This window comes from Hippocampus comes, unplaced genomic scaffold, assembly GCF_001891065.2.
Source record: "Hippocampus comes isolate QL1 unplaced genomic scaffold, H_comes_QL1_v1.1 scaffold7, whole genome shotgun sequence".
Classification (NCBI taxonomy): Eukaryota; Metazoa; Chordata; class Actinopteri; order Syngnathiformes; family Syngnathidae; genus Hippocampus; species Hippocampus comes.
In genome coordinates this window covers 6,835,273-6,851,244 of record NW_017842060.1, presented here as the reverse complement: position 1 = coordinate 6,851,244, position 15,972 = coordinate 6,835,273, and the positions used below count along the sequence as shown (strand labels likewise).

The window sequence follows — 15,972 nt, the reverse complement described above, 5'->3', positions numbered from 1 at the left end:
ATGTATGTATGTATGTATGTATGTATGTATGTATGTATATATATATATATATATATATATATATATTGCTCTATGAAAACCTGACGCACAAGAGGAGAAAAAGGGGTTAGATTTGGAATCAGATTTAAAAAATGTGTTGACCCAATGTAGTCTGTCACCACAGATAAATTGACTCTTGTGGGCGCAAGGTTTGCCACACTGGATTTGATTTGCACCGATTTGCTAATCCGATGAAGGACTTTTAAAATATTGACTGAAGCAAACTGGGAATTTTAAATTGAAATTTTAAGCTCATATGCATCAGGCTGCATGTTTTTTTTTTGTTTTTTTTAATGCTGTAAATCTGTGAATGTGTGTCATTATATCACGGTGAGGTTTAATGTAAATGTTTTTGATAAGAACTCCAGAATGTCTTTTTTTTTTCCTTTCTTCTTTTTAAATGCGAGCCAAGTATTTTTTAAAAGGGATTTGAAACTCGAAGCACCATGAAAATGCTAATTTACTTTCTGCCTTTTTTTTTTATATCTGACAAATTGAGTCAGGAAATTGTGAACAGAGTGAAAACAGCGGGGGACTTCCATTGTATTAAAGCACACATTTAAACGACAACGTGACATTTGTTAAGCAACCTTTCAAACAAGCATGATGTAAAAATCGCTTGTGATCACGAAATATGCTCCTCACAAAAGTGAGGGATATTAATTTGGCTTTTAGGTGAAATTTATGGAAAATGTAAAAAGTTCATGCTACGGGGAAATGAGACAAAAAATAAACAATGCTGGGTACACCACAACAAAAATGTCAGTAACTTGTCATGTGCCCTTGAGCATCAATTACAGCGCAGCGACATCTCATGTTCACAAGTCGACTCATTGTCGAATGAGTCGACAATGAGGTTCTGGGGTGCAAAGTTTCGAGCCTCTGTCTTCCTCCTTCCACATTCATTCAAACCGTTCCAAATCTCGCATTCAACATTTCAATCTTGATTATGCAGAATTTCAGTTCAGAAACTACATTTCCCACCTTAAATATCCTTCCACTATATTAGTCAGAAAACTTGATGACAAACAGGAACGAAAGGGGACTAATGACTTCCAATGTTGAACACGTCGCCGAATCCCACTTGTGATGAATAAGAGTCCCTGATTTAAAACGTTGCGTATTGACAACAGCGCTATACCATCCTGAGAACACCGGATGTGTTCCCAACGGAGATGACTGATGACAGCAGCAGCTGCAGCAGGTGTTCGGTGGCTGTGCAGCTTGATGGCTCTTGGCTGCCCATAAACAGCAGCTTGTCGAAGGCGCCCTCGGGAACTTCACACTCCAGCCTTAGGAAAAGAATATCACTCAGAAGGTAGCAAAGTTGATTTTATCCCCCCCCCCGCCCCCCAAACCTCCATACACCAGAGACATCGACAATACACAGGTTACCATCCTGACTGCCAAGTACAACTTGTGAAATCAATGTTACGATCTCCAAAGAGGGGAAAAAAAAAATCTCTGAAAATGTCTCCTGATTTCTCTCTGCATGCTCGCAACTCATCAGCTACGGGTGAGTACCCAATTTTGCTTTTAAAGAAAATAGAAATTGTTTTCACTTTTCACACCCGTATAGCAGTGAAGAATTTCAAAATGCTGCGTCAAGCTGACTTCCTTGAGCAAGTCTCCAAGTTCACGACATTGAGGGTGAGTGCTATTTTTTTTTATTTTATTTTTTTTACAGTGGTGAACCCAAGAGTGGGCAAACTCTAAGGGCTACTCTTTCCTGCCCCTTTTTTTAATTTATGTCTTTAATATATTGTCTAACTGAAAATCGTTGTGGCAAAAATAACCCAATTGTGGGTCAAAAATGAACCAACTGCCACTCAGGTTAATTGGACCCATTTTTTGGGTTATTCATTTAATCCCAAAAATTGCCAAAAGGGGTCACTCCATTTTTTTTCTTGGACCCATAACCAGATTATTTTTGACCCAATTGGTTTCAAACAGTGTTTAACTCACGCTAAATGGGAGTCAGCACACATGCCCCACCATCCATTAACCCAAAATAAAGTTCAGCTGTTCTGCTCATTACCAAAATTACCCACGGTGAGGCAGGGTGGTGTCAGCATACAGTCTCAAAAGTTTTTGCTTTTCAATTGAGGTGTCCAGGCTACATTAGTGGTAGAAAATATTGAAGGGATCTATCATGTCTCCTAAAACCCTTGTGTTTGAGCAGGGGTAGGTAGACGGGATACCCGCGAAATTACCAGTCAAAAATGGTCTCCGTTTTGGGGTCAGGTTTCAACTGCACCCACTGACCAATGGACCACATCCGCACAGTTTTGGAATCTGGGTTGTCATCGTCTGTGTGCAAGTTGGGAATATCCTCGTAGCACAGGAAGTAGCTGGGCAAAAGGAAAAAATTAAAAAGCGGCCTGTATTAAAAAAGGAAGGAAAGAATGAGAAATTAAGACTCACTACTCTGTCTCAGGGTTGCCGTCTCCGTCTTTTGCACCGTTAAAGTGCTTCACGTTCCAGCGCATGCGCTTAAACGCGCCGGTGTTGATTCTGGCCAGGTAGGGCGTGGGCTTGCAGTAGCGGAATGCGGTGACACTCAGCTGCAGCTGCTCTAGCTCTATGCGGCCGATGCAGAAGTGAGACATGCTGGTGACAAAAGTGAGAAAGTTGGCTATGGTATATCAATGACTAATAGGTGTTGCATCTTTGCAACAAGAATGCGTATTCAGATGGATGCTGAGATGCCTGTTCGTCAGGTTTACACATATGAGCCAAACAGTGCAGGCAGGGACCATCTCCCCTGACCAACCGCATGTCCCTTCAGTAACTATGTGTGTAAAGAAACAAAACAAAAAAAAAAAAGTATATGCATGTATGTCAGAATGTTGAAATGCTGCTTCAAAAAAAATTGCTTATATTATCGCTGGTGTTGGGCCGCAACCTCCGATGTTTTCAATTCCATACGTTTTCCACAAATCGATACTATTGGTCTGTCCACACATGCGGGTGTGACTTTGACAAATCATTTTAAAGCAGGGGTGTCAAACTCATTTTTTGTCACGGGCCACTTTAGTGTTACATCTTCCCTCGGAGGGCCATTATTACAGTGAAACCGAATAAATGTTTAATCATCAAATCGTATCATTACTCGTACACAACAAATATAATTGATGGATTACTCTTTGTTGTTTATTCAATTATTATCCAAGTGAGTGTAAATGGGGTTTAAAAAAAAAAAAGATTGCAAAAACTCAACGTTATTTATTACACATGACAATTTGACATATCGGTCCAAATTTGAGCAAGGATCATGGAAGTTGACACGTGTCAACTTCCATGATGATGAATTCCTTTCGCGGGCCACATAAAACATCATGGCAGGCAGGATCTGGCCCCTAAACCTTGAGTTTGACACCTGCGTTTTAAAATGTTGAAAATGCGTTGCTCTCATTGGCTTCACAAACGCACCGTTTCGGGGGTCTCCTGAAAGGTGATGATTTTGGCGGTACATACAAGGATTCCACCCGATGCCAGCATTGATGGTGACAGTCAATAATTGACATTGTAGAATACAGGAAAAATGAGAAGAACTGGCTTGACGAAACAGATATCATTATCAAACACCGTCATTTTATTTCCTCTCTTGATTCGTATTTGCGTGTGTACACAAATATGGCTGACTGCGTGAGTTTGTGTGTTGGCAGGCATACTTGTCAGGCTCGGATTCATCCAAAGTGAGGAGATTGTTGCTGGCAAAGGTCAGTACCAGATGTTCCAATGTGTCACACATTTGCTGAGAAAACTCCATCAGCTGTACAAACTCCAGCAGGCACACACAAATTTGTCAAAAAGTTATTGTTTTCAGCAGTATGTTTTGTCAAAATACAGCGGACCGATTGTTGTGATCAACGAGTGACGACATACTCGTAGTACTCTTATGTTTGTCATTCCCAATCACTCTAAACCAGGGGTCGGCAACCCAAAATGTTGAAAGAGCCATATAGGACAAAAAAACCCCAAAACAAATATGTCTGGAGCCGCAAAAAAATAAATGCCTTCTATAAAACTTACAATGAAGGAAACACATGCTGTATGTATGCAGGAGACTGGACTGTCTCAGAATTGTTTGTTATTCATTCCTTTGTTGTGTGTTCACAAACTCCCCCATAGAATTTATTTTGTCATTTCCTCGCTTGATTTTTTTGTTTTTGTTTTGTTTTGTTTTGGTGCATTGTTTTCGCTTTTCTTAGTGTCAGTGAAGTCATCATGAATTTCCGTTTTTCGGAGGCTGTCTTTGAACGCCTCTTGAGTCGAACGAGAAGAGAGAAGGCACGGAGTCAAACCAGACGCGTCTGTTTGTGTAGAGAAAAGCATAAATAAAGTGTATGATTTAAAAAACCAACACCACAGCTCTCCTTTTTCGGAGCTGCAACATGTATCTATATCTATTGGAGCTATATTAGTCTACTATCAAAATCTTTTTCCATTTTCAAACATTTTTACAATGCTCCAGGGAGCCACTGGATGTCGCTAAAGAGGCGAACGCGGCTCTGGAGCCGCGTGTTGCTGACCCACCGCTCTAAACAGTTTGGTTAAATAAATTAAATAATATCTCTATAAACAGTCAATCGCAGTGCAACCATTCACACGTACGGACAATGTAGAACAGCAGACACAAGATAGTCCGCAAGCGTATGAGCAAACCCGCCTGTTCTTAAAATGGCTCACCAATGATAAGGCATTGTGATTTCATAAGAATGTTATCCAGGTAAAAATATAAACACATATTTATTAAAATGGTTTGGCATAATTAGTTTCCCAAATCGTTGCTCGCCAGAAATCACTCAACTGATTAGTGTCATAGCATTGATGAACAGCTCAGCTAATTATTAATAGTCACTTATGACAAGTGTGGAACAAAGTCATTGGTCTTTGGACTAATGATTAGTCACTAATCTGTACCCACGGCGTAGCGCTCACTTAAACAAAAACAAAAAACAACAACAACCCTAAAATGGCCTTCAACGCGCATGAAATATGAATATTGAGTTTTGTACCATGTCAGGGGGCAGCTGCATGGTTCTGGCTGTAGATTCCAGGAAGTTGAAGTACGGCTCGCAGGCGAAGGCGAAACTCCTCAACGCGGCGACTTCAAGTCCTGATTGCTTGAACAGATTAGTGCAGTTGTGCCAATATGTCAGAATAGAACCCCCATGCGATTGTCGAGACGTCCTCTTGTGAGACTTCAGGATAAATGTAAACGTCCTGACACATCCAAATGGTCGTCCAACCGAGACACCCACTCACCGGTGACCACCTGACCATTTGCCGCACTTGCGCCGAGTCTCCGGGCAGAAGGTTGACCGTCATTGCTTCAGCATCATTTGCTGACATTCTCAAAAGGATTGTTGGGAAATTGTCTAGACTGAAAACAAAACCAAAAAAAAAAAAAAAAAAGTGAAGGAGCGCAATATATTTTGTTTGCAATACCAGTAGCGTCTCTCTAATTATCTCGGCAGCCTTCCTTCTGCGGAACCACACGGACTTAGTCTTGCTGCGGTGTCTTGTAAGATGACAATACGCTCTTTCATTCTTTGTCTAATAGCATCAAAGACATATGACATCAACAACACCAACTGCAAAAATTTGAAATTATCCTAATCCAGCGAGTCTCAAAATGTGCCGTGAGTGGCACAAGTGGGACATAGGCTTTCTCTAGTGGTATGTGGGCAAAAAACAAACCAAACAAACAAACATGTTAGTGTCCATGTTATAGTGGCCTAAACATTTCTTTTTTTTTTTTCCCCACATTTATTTTTCACTCATTTAACTCATGAGGCCCCTTAGTGCCCACAACGGTCATCTTTCCACTTTACGCTTTTTTTTCCCCCCACCTCATAGTTCACAGATCGTCGTCGAAAGGTTAATGCGCTGAAATTTTGCCAGGTAGCTTTTTACAAACTGCTCTTGAAAATGAAAATATTATTAGGAATAAGTTTTTCCATCAACTCTACACTCCCATCCTTAAAGCCATATTGGGCTCCACTGACTCCCATTAGAACAGACATTTTTCAATCAATCTATAAATTGCCCTTTGAAATACAAAACCAAAACCCCCAAACCACAGGTGTCAAAGTCAAGGCCCAGGGGCCCAGATCTGGCCCGCCACATCATTTTATGTGGCCTGCGGTAGCAAATCATCTGTGTCAAATTCCGTGATCCTTGCTTCAATCTGTACCAAAATCTCAAATTGTCCTACGTAATAAATAACGGTGACATTTTGCAATAATTTGGTTGCCCTGTTTATACTCACATGAGAAATGATTGAACAAATACTTGACTGATTTCAACACTAGTGAGCCATCATTTTTTGTGTGTGTAATAATACGATGTGGTGATTAAACATTTATTCATGTTTGCTTTTTTAACAGCCCTCCGAGGGAAGATGTAACTCCAAAGTGGCCAGCGACAAAAATGAGTTTGACACCCCTGCCCTGAACCTTTAGGTGGGGCTGTAAATAATAAAAAAAATAAAACAAAACAGTAAGTTTTGATAGAAATTTGTGGCTTTTACAAGAAACTTAAATACAATGAATCGGTGTGGGATCCCTGGGTATGAAATTCATCAAAGCAAATCACCAAAGGCCCAAATGGCCTCTGTAGTTTATGTTGATCAAAGGAAGCCCTTCCGCATATGCAGACACATGCTCTGCCGATGAGCCAATATCAAAAGATTTCGTGTTTCAAAGTCATCAGGAGAATATTGCGGTCGGGGTCTCGCCGCTTCGTTTTCCAAGCCGGCTGCCATCGAGCACGGTTTGACTTTTCAAGAAGTGAGCGAAGCGGTCTCGCGGCTCTTGGGATGATGACGAGGCTCTCACAGACTCCCGACTCTTCCCGAGAGGAAGAGTTTACTCAGAACACCGGAGGGGCCTTGAGCTTGGTCCCGGAAGAGGGCGAGAAAGAAGTCAGGAGCATGAGGTAGCTACCACATGGAAATCCAAGATGAAGAAAATCCTGTGGTCTCCCAAGTCCCACACAAGATGAGTCCGTGCACTCCTCCCCCAGATCTTCAGTCCGGCAGGTATGCGACAATGGACCCGGTTTTCGCCACTACTCGTGACACCATTTTTGTGTGATCATGTCATGCAAGGTCTGTTTGAGCTTGCCTGCTTCTCTCAAATAATTTCAAGGTCATGCAAACAGTTACATCAAGTTTATACAATGCTGAAGAGAATGTTGTGATACCAGCATTTTTTTTTTTTAGCAATCAGAATTAATCATGAATGAATTAATCAAAATTCTTGTGCCGTCTCATCGTTATAATTTGGTCTACACTTAACGCTGAGGCCTTGTTTTGTTTGAAACGAGGTCCTTGATGCCCTCTTTAAAGTCTTTATAATGCCGTAACTTCCTAAATTCTTGAATATGTTGACATTTAGACACTATTTTTTTTCAAGCTCTTCGGTTAAAAAGAAAAAAAAAAAAGAATTGTTTTGTCACGTACCGATCTACTGCGAGTTGTGATGAACATCTGGAAAATCAAAATCCTCAGCGCATCCTGGATTACAACACCTGCAAAGGGGACTGTGGGCCACCTGGACTGGGTAAGCACACGTATGCATCAAATTGTTCTTTGATTTAGTTTTAATTTTTACTGTACTATCACTTCTGCAATTAGTAATTGTCGAGTATTTTGTTAATTTTTGTATTTTGTTTAAATTACGGTTGGAAATTGTGACAAGCAGTTGAATAATTATGTCACAAGGCTTGTTGTTTATGATGAAGTCACGTTGCAAATGATGTCACTGGATGTTTATATGACAAGATGAATACTAAATGATGTCAGTAGGCTTTCTGATGATGACGTTTCAGGAGAAATGAAATGCCGCTCAGCGATCAAAGTGTTCAGTGAGAATGGCGGAGCACTATTTGGCCCGAGAAGCCTTTGCGCTCAAGTAAAGGTCCGATATGCCAACAGTATGTGATGAATATTATTTGTTGTGAAATTTTGAAAACATTTTTTTGTTTGTTTGTTTTTATTCTGAACAATCTCATTTGGAATTCAACTCATTTCTCTTTTGTCTTTGATTCAAGGTTACCAACCAAATCCCAAATTCCTCTTCATCACCAAGGCACCAAGACCGAGATGACACGCATGCCAAGTGCACATCATAATAGTCTCCGCCTGATGCTCTTTTATAAAATGGAAAGTGTCATTGTCAATTGAAGTTGTGTATATACTCAAAAGAGTGAGGTTGTTGATGTTCAGGTGTCAATCTGGGGCGGTGTGTGTTTTGCTATGTTCTGCTTGTGTTTTCATTTAAACTCTGCTTTCAATAAATTTACATTCCATCAAAATCAGTGTTATGAATTATTGACCTACCCAAGGCTGTAGTTTCCTCATACTCAAGTAATTGACATGCAGAATACGGCATGCTTTGTTTATACCATGAAAGTATGTTTAAAATTATTTTCATTTTGGCTTATTAGTTGTTGTTTTTTTTTCATTCAAACATCCGCACCTGATTGAACCCAGCACTGAATGACCATGGCCAAAAAGTTTTCTTTTTCCCAAATCTGGGAATTAATTTGCATTAATCGTTTCATGCACCCTGTAACCTGATAACATGATAAGCTGTGCACTGTGGTAGCCGCTGTTCCTGAAAGGGTAAAAAAATATATACGAAAGTGTTACATTTATAGTTAGCTGAAAACTGGATCTATTGCACCCTTATGAGAGTAAGCATTTTGGAAAATGGATGAATGGATGTTTCAGGTGAAGTGTACTGAACTGAATGCTGAATTGTGTACAAATATTTCAAGGCAAAGTAGAATGTTTTTTTTAATAAGAACTCTCCCTCCAAAATGTTTTCTTACAAAATTACAAAAGGTCAATTTTAAAGTGTCTAAAGCTTAGAATAACATAACTGTATATTAAATATTTCTAGACAAGAGGTTGTAAGCAAACTGTAAACAGTGCAAAAATGTCAACGTTTCAAAGCCAAACAGACTTAAAAGACAAAATGTCACTTTCGACACTTAATACTGAAACAGACATGAGGTAAGGAGTCTTGTAACTATAACGCGGTTCTGCTTATGGAGATATTGGTATCCCAAGTCCCCTCACATGACTCTGAAATCCTGCTTGAGCTGTATCTAACTCTGAGCCCCTTTGTCCAAACCTATACTTGTTTACAACAGAACAATATCCTCCTCAAACCTGACTGAGTCTCAAGTCCAGCTGAGGTGAGATGCCCTCCTGGGACATGAGCAGCTTTAGAAGTTGGTCGGTGGCTCTGTGGCTGGACGGCTCTTGTTCGCCCAGAAACAGCAGCTTTTCGAAGTCGCCCTCTGGAACGTCGCAAAGCACCCTGAAACGAAACGCATTCACAAATAAGTCGGATATGAATAAAGATGAGGATTTTGAGGAAGGGGGGTCAGTATGACCACTGAATTCGGATCCGAACTTTATACTAATCACCAGTGACATGTGCACCGCATATCTAACACACTAATTTGAAGGAGAATGTATTTAATACATCCAATTAAAGTAATTTAATCCAAATACTGTCGTCATGGCTGAATGCATGTTTGGAGCCAGCGTATCAACAGAAAAGTGAGTGATTGTGGATCACGCATGCTTGCGAGTCACCTAAACGGATTTCACGACAGGCATGGATCAAATAAAAAGTAATTTAAAATCTAAGTCATAACACCGGATGACTGTCGTCGTTTGTCATTACTGTAGTACATTCAAACATCGAGCACCCATCAGCATGCGGAAATGCTCCTCAGTGACAAAGAGTCTGCCGGCTCTGAATTCTGTTTCGCCAAATAAGAAAATACGATATCAACGTTCAGCCGTCAGTGTAATGTAGGGACACAGTGACAGGACAGTCAGTGACCACAACAGCCTCTGCACTGTCAAGAGGAAAGTTTTTAATTTATTTTTTTTTTAAATTAAGTCTTTTGAAGAAAATGCACTCTGTCCGATTTGACAGGGAACGCCGTCGTCCACCCAGAATACGTTCCGTGAAGGTCAGTACTGTATATGAGTGGATGGGAGGATTTGTGCTGCCAAAAAATTGCGCAGCTATGTGACATTCTAACATGAAGAATGACGGAAGAATATGCCTCGAAGATCTTTTATGTATCACTGTCCTTACCAGTCAACGATGCTCTCAGTGTTGGGGTCAGGCTTCACCTGCACCCACTGACCAATGGACCACATCCGCACCACTGTGATATCATATTTGTCACTATCTGCGTGTATATTTGGAGTATCCTCACAGCACAGGTAGTAGCTGGGGGGGGAGGAAAGCCACTTTTATTAAAACAAAAACAAACAAACAAAAAAGTAAGTGCACAGGTATGGAACAGGTATGAAAATAAGACTTACTACTTTTTGTACCCATCATCAAGTCTCTCCACGTTCCAGCGCATGCGCTTGAACACGCCGGTGTTGAACCTTGCCAGGTACGGCGTGGGCTTACAGTAGCGGAACATGGTCACGCTCAGTCTCAGTCGCTGCAGCTCTATTTGGCCGATGCAGAAGTCAGACATACTGCGGACAAGGGAATAGATTGCTCCATGAAATAGTGATGGCCGTTTAGTGTTACAGTGAAAGCTCCACAGCCGAACAAATTATAAGTTGAGCAGTTTTGAGGTCAACCAAAATTTCTTTCGCGCTCGTTTGACAGTGAATGCCTGTTACACAATGAGCAACGCAGCCGAACGCGACTAAAGTAAACAGTGCATAAAAAATTCAAGTTGGCGGCTCTTTGTGTGGATGGATAGATACTTACCCCAAATCCAATTGCGTAAAATGTCAATAAAGAGAGCCCATACTGTCGAGCAACTGCAGTTGAACATCGAGCAAGGATGGGAACAAATCCCTTCTACGAAGCTTCAGGAATGAGTGTGTGTTTTGAGTGTGGTGGTGAAAAGGAAAGGTGATTTAACAGAGCGGTAAACATGTCCCTGTCCTTGCTTATTTTGGAATGTGGTGCAGGCATGAAGTTCAAAATGAGAGAATATTTGAGGGGAAAAAAAAAGTTTAGCACTTTGAAGATGAAACATCTTGTCTTGGTAGTGTTTCCAATTACGTATAGGTCGGAAAAGACCCCTGTGTTTTGTTTTTACGTTTTACACAGCGGCCCGATTTAAGAGGAATTAGCGTGTGGGTTGTTTGTGTCTGTATGCGTGTTTACTTGTCAGGATCTGTCTGGTCCAATGTGAGGAGATTGCAGCTGGCAGAGTCCAACACCAGACGTTCCAATACATCACACAGTTGCTGAGAGAGCTCCAACAGCTGCACGACACACACACACACACACACACACACACACAAAGAATATATATATTCAATCCATAAATATGTCCACACTGTGACTTCAGGATGTTACTATTGACATGTTGTAGTGTAGTTTGCAGTGGTTCAGAACTGCACTCATACACAGAACTAATATTATCCAAACAGTCATGAACGGGGGTCTTTTGTTTACGACTCTCCCGACATAAGACATTTCATGACGAATGGCATGCGGCCAAGAATATTTCATCATGCGGCAGTTACCACCATAATCACCAATTTTCATTGAAATTTTATATTTAAGTGTAATTAAGTTTACTAGGGCAGCAAGTTGGACGAGTAGTTGGCACGTCAACCTCACAGTTCTGAGAGTTGGGGTTCGATTCTTGATTCCGGCCAACCTATGCGGAGTTGTGTTTTTTGTGTGCTTGCGTGGGCTTTCTCCGGGCACTCTGACTTCTTCCCACATTTCAAAAGAAAAGCACAATATGTACGTGGGAGTTTTTAAATTGTCCATACAGCTGAATGGTTGTTTGTCCGGATGTGCAATCTGATGGGCTGGCAACCGGTCCAAGGGTGTAGCCCACCTTCAGGGTTACCAACTACTTGATAGCATGAAAATATGGTATCAACTACTGATCCACGCAAGACAGCACTATTCTCCCCCAAGACTTGGAAACAGGAGCACCCGGAGAAAACCCACGCACGCATGAGGAAGACATGCAAACTCCACATGGAAGGCGGGGCCCCCAGAATCAAGCCCATGACCATTGTACTGTGAGGCACACGTGTTAACCACTCACTCACCGCGCCGCCCATGATGTCTTCATTATTGCGTTGACATTGGGTTAGTGACTCCAGCACATTCCAATTTGCATACAAATTCAGCATACCGGTACTCCAAAAGAAGGGAACTCCGCCATAAAACTGATTAGCCCCAAGCTGCGACTACAAAATACTAAGAATAAGTAACACGATTGAGATGCGTACCTTGTCATCAGGGCACAACATCTTGGTTCTGGCTGTGGATTCCAGGAAGTTGAAGTAAGGCTGACATGCATGGATGAACGCCCTCAATTCTCTGACCCAAGGCTCACTGTCTTTTTTTGCCTTACTGCAATAGAACACAGACTGTATAAATTCATTTATATATATATATATATATATATAAAAAATTAGTTTTTTATGTGTATTTTATCCAAACAAAACCCTTTACCGTTTAGCAATTTCTTTGTGCAAGTTTTCTGCTTGGCTGATGGGAAACTGGACCTGCAGCTCAATAGAACTAAGGTTCAACGTGGTCCAGCTTACCGGCATGCAGCAGCTTGATGTTGGATGGCCACTCTGGGGCGCCAGAGCCTCTGAAAAGAAGGTTATATTTGCATTGTTATTCTATATTAGTTGTTCATTTGTGTTGATGCTATAATTATTACATATACGCATCTCTCATAGATCCAATAATGTCTAAATTACCTGAAAGCGATACGTGAGGTAAAGTAGAAGTATCATTTGAAGTTTGTCACCTTGTGTAATATTAGCCCACTTGAAATAAGTCTATCTACTGGTATACAGTGTCTCAGTATTGAAGGTAATTTTCTCAGAAAAACTTCAAGACCCTGGTAAGTGAATTCAGTCTTTTTTACATGTTTTAAGGTAACTGCTGAAAACGTGTGCAAACACTGAGGAGGGTCATGCCATAACAAAAACTGGTTTAAATCATTGGTTTGGATTGGATTAGATACAACTTTATTGTCATCTGTGCTGTATGTGTACAGATGAAATTCCTGTGATTTAACCGCAAAAACATGGCAGGATTGTCAAGGAAGAAGTCGATAGCCATGTCGAAGAAATGGGCGACACAATGTAGATATTTTGAAAAGCTTGGCAGCCAGACGGCTGGTTCTCGTTTACACAGACGGAAATATTTTTTGTGGATGTAGTCATAATAAAAATGTCTGGGGATTGATTGACAGTTTAGAGTTAACCACGATGTGGTTCGGTTCCCAGGCATACCCCCAAAGCATCCGAGAGCAGAACGAACAGTTGTGATTTAAAATCTGGTTATACATGCCATTATTTTTAATTGGCAGGGTTGTAAGAAACTCTTTTATGGTGTCCTATTTACAAGACATTTTCATCTTACAGGAACTTTCAAGTCAACTTATTTTTCAAAAAGTGAGTGGTTAAAATTTTGATTGTGTCTTCATGTATTTTATGTTTGTATTTAGTTTACTTAAGTGCTTTGTGTGCTTGCTAGTGAATGAAGCTCACATACTTTTTGGCTTGGCCACCACAATAAACATAAGCCTCAACACACTTAGAATAATTAAACCATTTAACTTTGGACTCAGCCGGTTTAATACAAATTAATATAACCAACCAAGTTGGATGGAAAATATTTGAATGCCAATATTTCTGTGACTTTATGTAGGCATATGAGGGACTTCATCCTGGCGGTGGAATATGCATAAAACATTCTAATTATTACTCACAGAGGATGTCTAATAAAACACTCTATACACTCTTAAAAGTAACCATTGCATGGTTACAGACTTTCGTGTATGGTGAACTTATTTTGAGACACAAATAAAAGTTGCAGACTTTCTTGATACAAATTGCTCCTACTCTAACATTTTTCTTTGTGATCTTACTTTCTTGTTGGTCGTTTTTGTATTATGAAATGCTAGACTGCTGTTGTGTTGTGCTTACTTTTTGTACAATTGATTAATATCTGTTCCCCATTCTGGGTAGATGGTTGTCTTTTGTTTGGAAATGAACTGTGTTGTTTTATGAATACTGTGAATACACTTCTAATCAACATAAAACACACTTTTATCACACATTGTGGTATGTATTTTTTGGGGTCCATCTTAAAGTCCATCAATTTTGTGTGTATTGTGTACAAGCGTCAGTGAATGAGTGTGAAATTTGACGACAAATGCCGATGATCCAGTGTGACATCCATGGTGGTCGCCCACTCACCGCCGACCTCCTGCGGTACTTGCGCTGACTGTTCAACCACCGTATCTTCGACGTCTGTCCTGTTTGCTGACATTCTCGTGACGCTCTTCCAAATGGCCTTGTGTATCTGATTGAACAAAAATACATATTATAATAACTGAACGAGGCGGGAACGGGACGTCTCGCGCAACGCTAGCGGCTAAGCTAACGGCTTATAACACTCATGTAATGACAACACAGTGCTAGCCGAAGCTACCGTCGGAAAAAATTGAAAACAGAAACAATCTCCCCAAAAAACAAACTGAAAAAGAAGACCAAATTAAATAATTAACAATTACATATGTATCGTCTATTTATGTGTATTGTCGAATAAATACAACAATAATGAAATGACCTAAAATTCCGCTGAGGCTATTTCAACGAAGAAATCGATGCTTGCTGCAATTAGAGGCTGGGGTAACTTTTGACAAAGGGTGAATATTCGAAGGTAATGGACGTCCGAATTAAGAAAAAAAATTGAATTAAAAATAAAATCTATGGAACGCTGTTGCACTTTTTAATCATCTGATTATTTTATATTGTCTATTATTTTGGGACCTTGCCCACAAATATTTGTCATATATTTTTACTTTTTCAAATGAATATGCTGGTAACATCAAAAGATACACTTAAGTGTATTACTTTTATTATAAGTATTTTTGCATATAATAATATTAACAATGGTTTTCCCAAAGAAAAGTTGACCAAACTTGTGAGTCATTTGTTTGATTCACAGCATAATTGCCAAGTCATTTTTTTTTTTACTACTGCTGGTGAAGATTCCTGAACATAATGTATTGCATCTGGTACTTCTGTTTCCAAATTGCTGAGAAATCATTAACATGATCAGTGTCTTCACATAAATATCTTTATTCATTCATTCATTCTTTTTCTGAACCGCTTTATCCTCACTAGGGTGCTGGAGCCGATCCCAGCTGTCTTCGGGCAGTAGGCGGGGGACACCCTGAACTGGTTGCCAGCCAATCACAGGGCACACAGAAACGAACAACCATTTGCGCTCACACTCACACCTAGGGACAATTTAGAGTGTTCCATTAACCTGCCATGCATGTTTTTGGAATGTGGGAGAAAACCCACGCAGGCACGGGGACAACATGCAAACTCCACACAGGGAGGCCGGAACCGGAATCGAAACCCTGCACCTCTGCACTATGAGGTCAACACGCTGACCACTGTACCACTGGGCCACTCAAAATAACATATAAAGAGTATTTGAGCAAATTTGTGATTTCAGAAGGATACCCTTTTTTTAAATGAAGTAATTAAGTAGCACACGTCTTGGATAGTCAAGAGAAAGAAATATTATAGCAAAAAAGGGTACAAAATTATTTTTATGTTGTTGGTAATTTTAGGCTATTGTAATTTAAGCATTAGATTTCGTTTAGGCAACAGTTGCTTCATATCACGTCATATGTTATGGTTGCCTTAGCAACCACGGAGCCGGCCGGTCACGTGACATATCCGGTCGCGCTCCCGCCGTGCGTGCTCTCTAACGATGAAATGCTGCGTGGTGTCGGGACCGCGCGCTCCCGCACACCACCTGTGGCTGGTACAATATTTCAAGTGAGCGTTTGGTTACCCGTACGTACGCGACTTGCGTGTTCGTGTTGTATTGCGTGTTCGTGTTGTAAAAC

At 40.5% G+C, this 15,972-nt stretch overlaps 2 protein-coding genes across 2 annotated transcripts; both read right to left on the bottom strand.

Annotated features, from left to right (window-relative positions):
• Positions 1-927: 927 nt before the first annotated feature.
• On the bottom strand, positions 928-7,691 carry LOC109510983 (UPF0575 protein C19orf67 homolog). Its single transcript, XM_019861704.1, has 7 exons — positions 7,507-7,691; positions 5,311-5,428; positions 5,061-5,168; positions 3,714-3,823; positions 2,464-2,649; positions 2,253-2,390; positions 928-1,331 (listed from the first exon to the last, which is right to left on the bottom strand). The coding sequence occupies exons 2-7, from the start codon at positions 5,395-5,397 to the stop codon at positions 1,175-1,177; spliced, it is 786 nt and encodes a 261-aa protein (XP_019717263.1). The 5' UTR covers positions 5,398-5,428; positions 7,507-7,691; the 3' UTR covers positions 928-1,174.
• Positions 7,692-8,883: 1,192 nt separating this feature from the next.
• Positions 8,884-14,751, bottom strand: LOC109511028 (UPF0575 protein C19orf67 homolog). Its single transcript, XM_019861749.1, has 8 exons — positions 14,673-14,751; positions 14,300-14,405; positions 12,534-12,678; positions 12,311-12,431; positions 11,217-11,317; positions 10,406-10,570; positions 10,173-10,310; positions 8,884-9,377 (listed from the first exon to the last, which is right to left on the bottom strand). The coding sequence occupies exons 2-8, from the start codon at positions 14,370-14,372 to the stop codon at positions 9,221-9,223; spliced, it is 900 nt and encodes a 299-aa protein (XP_019717308.1). The 5' UTR covers positions 14,373-14,405; positions 14,673-14,751; the 3' UTR covers positions 8,884-9,220.
• Positions 14,752-15,972: the final 1,221 nt, after the last annotated feature.